This window comes from Petaurus breviceps, unplaced genomic scaffold, assembly GCF_028583685.1.
Source record: "Petaurus breviceps papuanus isolate PSGF00001 unplaced genomic scaffold, PetGlider_PUasm1.0 216, whole genome shotgun sequence".
NCBI classification, from domain to species: domain Eukaryota; kingdom Metazoa; phylum Chordata; class Mammalia; order Diprotodontia; family Petauridae; genus Petaurus; species Petaurus breviceps.
Window position 1 is genome coordinate 8,743,518 of NW_027185867.1, and position 11,424 is coordinate 8,754,941.

General features: G+C 44.5%; 1 protein-coding gene across 1 annotated transcript in view; it reads left to right on the top strand.

The window, feature by feature from the left end:
- SLC6A13 (solute carrier family 6 member 13) overlaps positions 1 to 5,719 on the top strand; it is a 46,222-nt gene extending 40,503 nt beyond the window's left edge. Inside the window, exons 11-15 of the mRNA XM_069094366.1 lie at positions 319 to 456; positions 1,198 to 1,300; positions 1,803 to 1,903; positions 2,930 to 3,100; positions 4,038 to 5,719. Coding sequence (XP_068950467.1) covers positions 319 to 456; positions 1,198 to 1,300; positions 1,803 to 1,903; positions 2,930 to 3,100; positions 4,038 to 4,160 — 636 coding nt within the window. The 3' untranslated portion in view covers positions 4,161 to 5,719. The remainder of the gene's footprint in view (positions 1 to 318; positions 457 to 1,197; positions 1,301 to 1,802; positions 1,904 to 2,929; positions 3,101 to 4,037) is intronic.
- Positions 5,720 to 11,424: the final 5,705 nt, after the last annotated feature.

An 11,424-nucleotide genomic window follows, 5' to 3' on the forward strand; every position in this document is an offset into this window, starting at 1 on the left:
GAGAATGTGGGTAGATGGGTGGGTGGAAGGAAGTGAAGGGAAGAATGAAAGGGTATGGGAGGAGAGGACTTTCTGCAGAAACTCTAGTTGGAGAATGGAGGAGAGAATGACAGGAGTGCAATGTCCCTCCCTTATAGCACTGAGATCTTTGAACATGAGACTGGGACTTAATGAGGCACAAGGTCAGACCGTGTGAAGAGGACTCTGGAAGTCCTGCTTGAGGAGTAGGGAGAGCAGTTGGCTAAGCCTGGGGAGAGGGGCTGATGAAGCTTATCTTAGGAGTGGTCCTCCTCTCTAATCTTTTGCTCTCCCATCTAGTTTGTGTGTGTGGAGAGCCTGGTGACAGCCTTGGTGGACATGTACCCCAACAAACTTCGAAAGAAGAACCGACGAGAAACCCTTATCCTGGTGATTTCTATCCTCTCCTACCTCATCGGGCTGATCATGCTCACTGAGGTGAGAGACCAGTGGAGCTACAGGGTTGGCATGCACTAGGTCAGACCCAGGGTAGGGTAACCCTCACCAAACAGATGGGGCAAATTCTGGAAAGTGTTGGATCTTTTCGGCATGGGGTTCCATTGCTTACTTTTCTTTACCCAAAGATTCTACCATAGGTTGTCATGGTAGTCCAAGAAATGTAATGAAAGGCTTGGGTAATACTGGAAGAAAGAGGACTGAATGTCAGACCTGGCAAGAAATCTGGCTAAAGAGAGAGAGAGAGAGTTCACTTCACTGGCCCTGGAGATATAGGGGTCACTATCAAAGTCACACCCTTTACCCAAATCAAGCTTTGAGGGAAGCAGGGACTGTCTTATTCTGTGTGATGGTCTAAGGGAATAGGAAATAGATATGTCTTGACACCCCATAATTGAGGGCTTCTAAGGTGCATTCCAACTCTAAATCTCTGATCCTTTGATAATGAAAGGGATTTTCTATATGTCCACTGCCCCTCAGAAAGAAAAGAACCAGCTGACCCTTAGAATATCCGGGCAAATGTTCAGATGCTTTCAACTGTAATCTGACCCTGGCTAAATGACTATATGATGGTAGCAGTGACCTCTCCTAACCTGAGTCCACTGAAAGGGAAGAGTGTCTCTGTTTTTATGGCTCTGGACTGAAATAGTTAGGTGATGTCCTATGGGTGTGGAGGTGGACAGGTCTCCCAGAAGTCCCTCTGCTCTGTTTCTTCTTTACCAGGGTGGAATGTACGTGTTTCAGCTGTTTGACTACTATGCAGCCAGTGGCATGTGTCTCTTATTCGTAGCCATCTTTGAGACACTCTGTGTGGCCTGGGTATATGGTGAGTGACTCAAAGGACCCCTTCAGGACCCAGAGTTCTCCATCAGAGGAGAAACTCAGGCATCAAAGGATATGCTGATAAGCATCTTTCCCCAGAATCCTCCCAGCAAGGTGGTTGATGTTTTAGACTCCTCATGGTTGGAAAGGCCAATCCAGGGATCATTTCGTCCAACCTCTAGCCTCCATACTATCCTAAATATATGAATCTATATCCTTTCCTCAAAATTCTTTGAGGAAAGAAATCTAACTAGACTCCCTCAACTGCCTCCTTTAACCACCTTGAAAGTTAGAAAGTTATGCTATAAATCTAAATTATGTTGATCCTCCTATGGATTAGACCCATTATCCCTTGCCATAACTTTATACTACCTTGGCATCTCCCATATTTGGGACCCTGACATGGTTCTTAGCCTGCTGTCCTGAAGCCTGATGGCTCTGAGTGCAAAGACGAAAATGAACAATTTCTCCCACTTTTTCCTTTTGTCCCTCCGATCTTCTTGTAGGAGCTGAGAGATTCTATGATAACATTGAAGACATGATTGGCTATCGACCATGGCCTGTTATCAAATATTGTTGGATATTCCTCACACCAGCTGTATGCACAGTAAGAAAACCTCAGAGGAGGCTAGAAAGGTTGAAGGGCTGAGGGCACAAGAAATAAATAGAAACAGTTTCAGGAGGGAACATTATTCCTACTAGGAAACAACTTTTCTGATGATCTCAAAGGTTTTTACAACATACATCCAAATTCTTCTTCCATGTTGGCTCAGAGAAGAGCTACTGTCATATGTAAGAAGGAGCTGAGGATAAGAATGTCACATAGATTATCTGAGGCCACAGCGTCTAGTGACAGAGGCAGAATAAGGACCTAGGGGTGGGAGGTTAATTCAATATTATTTTTGGCTACATTACCTCAATCTGCTAATAATACATGTCTAGCACCCCCTGTGGGTGGAGTCCTGAACTGGTGTGAGACACAGAGAAAAAGAAATTCCAAACAATCTCTGGAGAAACTCAGATGAGATTGTCTCAGGACTCATAACATTAGCACTTAAGGAAGCGCAAATAAATGTAGCATAAACAATGGATACATGGGGCAGCGAGGTGGCTCAGCAAGTAAGAGCACCAGCCCCAGTGTCGGGATGACCTGGGGATCAGGATGACCTGGGGATCGAGATGACCTGGGGATCGAATCTGGACTCAGATACTTAGCACCACACCCAGATACTTAGCACACACACTGGCCATGTAACCTTGAGCAAGTTACTCAACCCCAATTGCTTAAAAAAAAAATGGATACATTGAGTTAAGTGGACTATGGAATAATAGGGTAATTTGAATCAAGGAAGAATTAATCAAAAAATATTTCAAGGAGGAGGTAAATTTTTTAACAGAGTATAGAAGGAAGTGGGGTGGGGAGAGACAATGATTAGCAGGTAGAGAATTGACAGGCAAGGGGAGTAGCTTCCCTACCATTCAAGCTTTATAGAATGACTGTGGCTGTGGGTAGGGAGGTGGAGGGGGGGGGAATGGAATGGGGGGGAATGTTGGGTGGGGTGGAGGGCAGTGTCCGAGCATCCAAGGGCTCTGCCTCCACTGACCTCTTTCCTTTCCCATTTCTTAATCTTAGGCCACCTTCCTTTTCTCTCTGGCCAAGTACACCCCACTGACATACAACAAGAAGTATACTTACCCATGGTGGGGAGATGCTCTGGGCTGGCTCCTGGCACTGTCCTCCATGATCTGCATTCCTGCCTGGAGTGGTTACAAACTGACAACTCTCAAAGGCTCCCTGAGGGAGGTAGGAAGGGGTAAGGCTAGGGTTGGTGGGCGGGGTGCACTCTAAGGAGCTTAGATTAGGATTTAATGAATGTTTATGGGTAGAGTGGAAGGGAAGAAGGCAAAACGGGGAGTCATGTTGACTGTCTTTGTAGGTAACCTGCCTGTGGTAAAATAGCATGTGACAACAAAGCCAGTGAGATGGGTAGATGCTGGTATTCAGGGATCATAGGCCAGTAATTGGAAGGGACCTTAGAGGCCATCTAATCCAATCCATATCCTCTCTTTTCAACATCCTTGACAGGTTATCCAGCTCTTTCTTGATTACTTTCAGTGAAGAGGAAGTTATTGTTCCCCAAGGCAACCTATTTCAGTTTGGGATATTTCTAATAGTCAGGAAGTTCTTCCTTATATTGCCCTGAACCTACCTTCCCATAACTTCCAACCATTAGTTCTAGTTCTGGGGACAGGCAAAAAAAAAAATATCTACCTACTCTGGAAAAGAATCACTTAGAAATTTGAAGATAGTGATTCTATATCACCCTGTCCCCTTCCCCAGTCTCTTCTTCCTAAGTATGCACATGATTCACTTACTAGTTCTTTCCCTCATCCCCGTCTTCATGTGCTTCAGTATGTCAATGTCCCTTCCAAATGCAGCATAAATTCACATTTGTTTATTGGGGGCTGCCATGATACTCTGTTGCTTTCCGAGATTACATTTCCAACAAAACCTCCAAGGAATCTGCATTGGGCAAGCTAGAAAGTAAAGCTGTGGTTCTGAGGGTTGGGTTTAAGGAACATGGCAAGAGTCTTGTTGGGTGAAGCCAGAGTGTGGGCTTGGACCTGGAGAAGACTCTGGGAGAAGAGTTTGTGAGATGAGAGGATTGAGTCTGATGTGCAGAAGAGGCAGGTGGGAGCTCACTGCTAGTGTTCTACCCTTTGTGCCTTTTGTCTTCCAGAGAATCCGCCAGCTCATATGCCCAGAAGAGGACCTGCCCCAGCGGCTGTGCACAGCACCCCCCACTCCCTCCACTACTCGGGCAGCACTTCTTAGGCTCACAGAACTCGAGTCCCACTGCTAGAGACCAACTCAGACTGTCACCTGGAATGCATTGCTGGCTTTCCAAAGTCCTGTGTATTCAGCTCCCTGTCTCGTCTTAGATATGGCTGCAGGGTGCAGCAGGCAAAATTACTGTACCCTTGTGGAAGGAAGAGGCTTTCTAACCACACTCAATTCCACTTCACCCCAGAATCACAGACAAAACCCCCTGGGGGTATCCTGCACTGCTCCTTCTGGGCTGGAGGCCTCCTACTCCTAAATTCATGCCTGGGGGGGATAGGAAAGATCTGAGTACAAATTAAGACTTCAACTACGTAAGGGAGGGGAACCTTTTTTGGGGAGTGGAATGGATAGAGAGGTTTAAAAAAAAGGCCCCTCTCCCTTCATTCCATTAAATCCACATTCTTTGCACTGGTCCTCCGGAAAAAACTCAGCCTTGTCTCTGTTTCTTTGTCCCTCCATCCATTTCCTTCCTTCATGATGCTGTCTCTTTCCTCCCTTCTCCCCACCCCTCCATTCCATGGAACTTAAGGGAATAGGAACAAGCTATGCAGTGTTTATGAGGTCCCACAATTCCCATGATCTTTACCACAAAGTAAGAGTTGAGTAGTTCTGCTCTCTCTCCTTTATGCATTAACATTGTCATATCAGTCCTGAAATTTCAGAGTCCTTCCCTTTCTTTGATTCTCCTCTTTTTTCTTAACAGCTAAAAAACAATCCTGGGGACACAAAGAACTACCAGACAGAAGATATGGTCTGTGTCCTTGAGGGATTTTTAATCTAGTTGGGGAGATGGGACATACACTGCAGCATGAAATCAGCATGGCAGAGGGGACAAAGCTCTGGAGATCTGCGTTCCTGACTCAGCCACTCCTGCCTTTCCTTCTCTAACTCCTCTCATCCCCATCTCCCTACCTCAGTTTTCCTTCATAGAGTCTTTATGAGAGAGATTTACAGAGTTAATGAGGTTTTACAGTTCCCATGATTAGATTAGGTGGATGTATGGACAGACGGATGGATGGAAGGACACAAATTGGAGTAGTCCATCACCAAATTCTTGGACCAGAGGGAACCATCTTGTCTCCGCTGTACTATTCCCTCAAGGTCTCTTTATTCCTTTGAAACAAAAGGGGAGGTACTGGGAGAAGAATTACTGGGAAATCAAATCCTTATACAGGGAAAATAAAAAGAAAGGTAGCTGGCTTTCTTTGGTATCTCATTATACTTTCCATCAACATTTATCAAGTGCCTACTATGTTCTATGGAGGCAGAATCTTAGAATCAGATGGAACCTCAGAAAACATCTAGTCGAATTCTCTGTACAACTTTCCTGAGAAGTAGTGGCCCAACCTTCCCTTGAAGACTGCTACTGAGAGGGGCAACCTGATTCCCCATCCCCCAGACTTTGATGCTCTTCTCCTCAACTATTCTTAGAGTATATTCATGTCTCCTTTGTCATTTTCACTCTTTTTTTCGTTTTTTGCTTTTTGGAAGGCAATTGGGGTTAAGTGACTTGTCCAAAGACACACGGCTACTTTTTTTTGTGTTAAGTGTGGGAGGTCGGATTTGAACTCAGGTCCTCCTGACTCCAGGGCCGGTGCTCTATTCACTGTGCCACCTAGCCGCCCCTGTCATTTTCACTCTTTACCTTTTATTATTCTTATCTATATATATGTAATATCTAATGCCTTATGTGTTAGAATGTAGGCTCCTTGAGGGCTGGTTCCTTGGTTGTCTTTGATCTGGGTCTTGGATGAAAAAGTAGGAATTAGAAAAAGAGGAGATAGGAGGGGCATTTCAGATGGAAGTAGGAGAGGTGATGAAGAAAGTTGTGGTCAGGAGCAGAAATATATTTTTCAAATTTTAGGACTAAGGAGTTACAGGTATAGGTATGATAGTAGTGAAAGATAGGGTTAGAGAGATAATTTCCTGTCTCACCCCCTCCTCTTTTTTCTTTTTTTTTTTTTTACCACCTTTTGCCATTCAGCTCATCCATGGTTATGGGTTGTCACTGGAGGATGAGTATAATTGAAATCTACACACCTTTTGTTGGTCAATGGTTTTAAATTTCTCTATTCAGCTAAACCGTTTGCTGGAGCTGATCTCAGGGAACACAAATTATTCTCTTCCCTATCCCTCCTAAGCCTTTTAGGAGGGCTGCTGAGTAGAGTCCTGACAGGGAGTAGAAAATACCACAGCAGCAAGAAGATGAGACAATTCTGTATTCTCCATAATCCACACACTGGAGCATCTGTCCTAGGACCATTAAGAGCTGACTGTATCTACAAGCATTATCCTCTCAACGCTATTGCTTTCTAAAGCCTTTCCTGATCTGTTTCCTCGAGACCTCACAAGAATAGCAATTTTGCTGAGCAGGTTTACAACTGTCAACCTCAGGTTTCCTGTCCTTCTTAGCCTCCCTGCTCCCAAGTGATCTCTCTCTCTGTCTCTCTCTGTTTGTCTCTCTCTCTCTCTCTGTCTGTCTCTGTCTGTCTGTCTGTCTCTCTCCCTTTCTCTCTCCCTCTCTCCCTCCCTCTCTCCCTCACTTTCCTTCACTCTCTCCCTCTCTTCCTCTCTCTCTCCCTCCCTCCCTCTCTCTCTCCCTCTATTCTTCCCTCCTGCTCCTTAGGACAGCAGGGCTGTGACAATGATGCTACAGGCAGAAATGTGAGAAAAAAAGCAGCTTATCATCTTGGGAGCCAATAGCAGTATCCGAACTCAGCCAGCAGTGGACCTCGTCTTCCCAAGGTCCACTTCCTTGTTTCAATGACCAGGTGTCACCACCAGATATGACCGCAAGGGGGTGGCCCTGCTGCAGCCAAAACCCTATTTGAATTCCTGCACTAGGAGGGGATGGTTAAACTTGGTGTGTTGCTTATTTGTCTATGGAAAAGGGTAGAATCCTGCTGTGCAAAGCTGAATCTAAGCTTTACTCCAATGATACTTGTGACAGGGCCTGTCCTCTTTCTGGTTTTGCTGCCCAGGGTCCTGACCCCAGACACAACCTCTAGTGTGTGTCTTCAATCCCTGTTTCTAGATCTTATGGGGACAGAATCAGAGCTTCCTGAGGACCACTTCTTTTCATAGGTAGAGTATCACAGAATTCTACAAATAGGAGACACCTCAGAGATCATCCAGTATAATCCTGTCACTTTGAAAAAAAAAGTTATATGGATGCCTTCTGTTTTTTACACCACAGTCATTTCCCAGTACCTCCCCCAACCCTGCACTGAACCCTCTGTTGTGACAAAGAAAAAAAGTAAAACTGAGTGATATTGGTGCATATGCAACACTCTGTCCCTCTAGGACCCCCTTCCCCATTCTAATGAGAGGAGGGCAGCATGTGTATACTGTTTCTAGGCCCAAGACTGGTTATTTCAATTAATTTGAGTTAAACTGCCTTTTAGTATTGTTTTGGATTACATTATCGTGGTCATTGCATCTATTGTTCTGGCTTTGCTTGCTTCCTTTTTTTTTTTATCAGTTCTTATAAGCTTTCCCATGTTTCTCTGAATTCTTCCTATTTGTTGTTTCTTACAGCATAATAGTATTCCATTGTATTCTCATGTCAAAACCCATCCATTCTCCAATTAATAGGCATACACTTTGTTTCCAGTTTTTTTTTCTACCTACAAGAAAAATAATGCTATTAATATTTGGTTTCTATGGGATGTTTCTTTTTGTCTATGACCTCCTTGGGGTTCATGCTCAGTAATGCCAACCCCTTCCTTTTACAGATGAGGCAACTGAGGCCCAAAGAGCAGAAGTGATTTGTCCAAGGTCATAGAGTCCTGGCAAGGCCAGAGTTTAAATCCAGGTTTTCTGATGCCAACGCCAGTGTTTTTTCCACTATACCTCTCAGTACCTAGCTGAGTGCCATGAATTTGTGCATGTGCATGTCTTCAGACATGTTGTTCTTATGTAGATGCCTGGGTGCACGCCCCCATTTTGTCTTGACAGTGTGGAGCACCTTGAGGCCTTAACATGGCCCCAAGTGACTACTTCTGGGTCCGTGGCATTCATTAGATAATCATAGAGTTAAATTCACTCCACTAAACCCCATCTCCACTTATCAAAACCAAGTGAAACATGTTACATCAGAGTAAAACTTAGGCTATTTCATTCAAACAGAATGTGAAGTAAATGATAAGGAATTAAATCAAGCAATAAGTACTCATACAACCCATTTTCCAAACATCCAGGGATTAGAGGCTTCAAATCAACTCATCCCTTCTCCCTTCATTGCTTTCCAGTGAAATTCTAAAAGGCATTTCAGTCTAGGGAATGGGAAAGGAGTGGGATCAACTTGCCCATTAGATGAATGCTGATGCCTTGACACCTGGAAAGCACCTTGGCTGACACTGTAACTCCAAAGCCTCACAGATGGCCTTCTACAGAGGAGAAAACTTCTATGGTTGTTTCTACCAGGAGCAGCCCCTGAGCCACACTCAGCTCCCTATTTTCCTTCTATTTTCTTTCTCTCACTCCTTGGCATTTTTCTCTCCCTATTCCAACTCAGGTCTGCTAGCCTTCTCTTAAAGTTTGTACTGCCTTGCTATAATCCAGCTCACACCTCCAATGAGTCAATTGTGTGTCCAATTGTGACGGATCAGACCAATATAAGCTCAGAATGCCCTACCACAGGTAGGGCACAAATAGTCCATGTGAACATTTGTGTGGATTCTCTAAATTTGCACATCTCATATTTCTTTTGAGCTACTTCAATTCTGCTTTGCTCATAGAGCACAGCGCCTTCTCTGATGCGGGCACGCCGTGCTGAGCAGTCCTGTTGCCAGTGTCTCAGATGTCACACAATCGCTTCTAAAGTTCTCGAGAGTGTCCTTGTATCACTTCTTCTGACCACCATGTGAACGCTTGCCCTGTGTGAGTTCTCCATAAAATAATCTTTTTGGCAAGTATATATTTGGTATTTGAACAATGTGGCCAGCCCACCGGAGTTGGGTTCTCTGCAATAGAGCTTGACTGCTTGGCAGTTTAGTTCAAGGAAGGACCTCAGTGTCTGGTACCTTATCCTGCCAGGTGAACTTTAGAATCAAAGCAATTCAAATGGAAACCATTCAGTTTCCTGGCGTGGTGCTGGTAGACTGTCCAGGTTCCACAGGCATACAATGAGGTCAGTACCGTAGCTCTGTAGACCTTCAGGTTGGTAGTCGGTCTAATACCACTTCTCTCCCATGCTTTCCTTCAAGTTCATGGGTAGGAATCAGGTCCCTGATGACTGGAGAGGGAAACCCATTTTCCTCAGGAGCCTCCCAAACACTGAGCTAGCTCTGACACTGTGTATGTCAGCCTCATCAAGGTGTACGTCCCTAGAAAGTACACTGCCAAGGTAAGTAAACTTAGCTACAGTAGCCAAAACTTCTCCATCTGCTCTAACTGATGGTTCCACATACAGATGTGGTGCTGGCTGAAGGAACGCCTGTATTTTCTTGGTGTTTACTGTTAGGCCAAAATTAGCACAAGCAGCAGAGAATCAAGCCATACTCTGTTGCATCTCAGCTTCAGAGGGTGCACTGAGTGCACAGTCATCTGCAAACAGAAAATCATCCACCAAAACTCCCTCCACTTTAGTCTTGGCTTGTAGCCTTTTCAAGTTGAAGTGTGGTAGCTGACTTTGATGCCATGTTCATCCTCAGTGAAAGCATTTGACAATATGAATTCAGTCCTGTCTGAATCTTTGTGACCCCATGGGACAGTATGGCCCATGGGCTTTTTTGGGCAAACATACTGGAGTGGGTTGCCATTTCCTTCTCCAGTGGATTAAGACAGAGTTAAGTGACTTGCTCAAGGTCACATAGCTAGTAAGCATCTGAAGCCTAATTTAAACTCAGGTCTTCCTGATTCTAAGCCCGCTGAGCCATCTAGCTCCCTCCTAGGTAAACACAGGTTAATTGACTTGACCAAGGTCACGTGTGCTTGTTTATTTGTGCCTGCATATGCCAAAGCTATATATGTTGGTGACTGAGGGCACATATAGTGTAGTGTTTTCTCCAGTCCCCAGAGACTGAGGCTAGTACCACAATCTGATTGCACATGCACACAAATGCCCCATAGACAGACTGTAATATGTATATTTCTTTATTCTTTTGCATAATGTTAAACTGTATCAAAGGCCTTCCTAAATCCTCTCGTTTAATGCTTTGGGGATTGAGACTGCTGAGGGTGGGGCAAGGTGATTTGGAAATAAGCACAACTTTGGTTTATTGGCTTAACAGACACGCTACCAGACCTAGAATCAAGAGACTTGATTTCAAAACCTGCCTCAGCATTTGCTGATACCTGTGTGTCTGGGTTTTGGTTCCTCCCGACACTGCTACCTGACTTTGGGTGAGGTCTTTAGGCCATTGTAGGGGCTTAGAGGGAATGCTTAGGGGAATTTCCCTGCCCTATCTTCTTCCTCTGCCAGGAAGGGCGTAAACTGGATCCCGTAGTTCCGTGTAGAAGGAGACACAAAAGGCATGGAATTTGGTTTGCTTTGTCTAAGGACCACACTGAACCAGAGAATAAAAGTTTCAGAGAAAAGGCAGGAGAGAGAGTCCCTGAGGCAAATGGCAGCTGAAAGGAGAGAAAAGACAAGTAGATTCCCACAAAGGCGCCACATACACCCAGATACCCACACCTATAAGTAGAGGATGACTTCCAGCCTAGAAGGCCCACTTGCCCTAACAATAAAGTGCTTGAGAAATGTGAACAATTAATAGTGCCTGTGGCATAGAGGTTATTCAACTGAACATGTGGTAGTTTCCTGCTTTGGTCTCCAGGCCCTCAGAACCTATACTCATACACACACACGCAGCTCTTACATACGTGCAGGTTCTCTTGTCTCTTGCTTCCAAGCATATTCAAGAAACATTTATTTAGTATCTGTTCAGAGCACTCTAATAGGCACTGGGAAAGAAACATGGAACCTATCATCTGAAAGGACAATTATACACATCCACAAGTGACCATCTCACTTGAGCATACATGAGTAACTCCAAACATGGGGTCCCACTCCCCAACAAATTATAACTAAGCATGACTGCTAAAACCCAGACACATACATATATACAGAACCAGATATAAATGCAGACTTTCCTCCCTCACCACTATGACATTGACCCTTATCTCTCATTTCCTCATCACTCATATGTATATCATTGTTTGAGAATAGGTGAGTATGTAGTGATTTTGTAGTATTCCTTTTAGGAGTGGCATAGTCATATCATGTTGATGATGTGTATCAGCAATGCCATATTCACAATGCCTATAGAGATTACAAATAT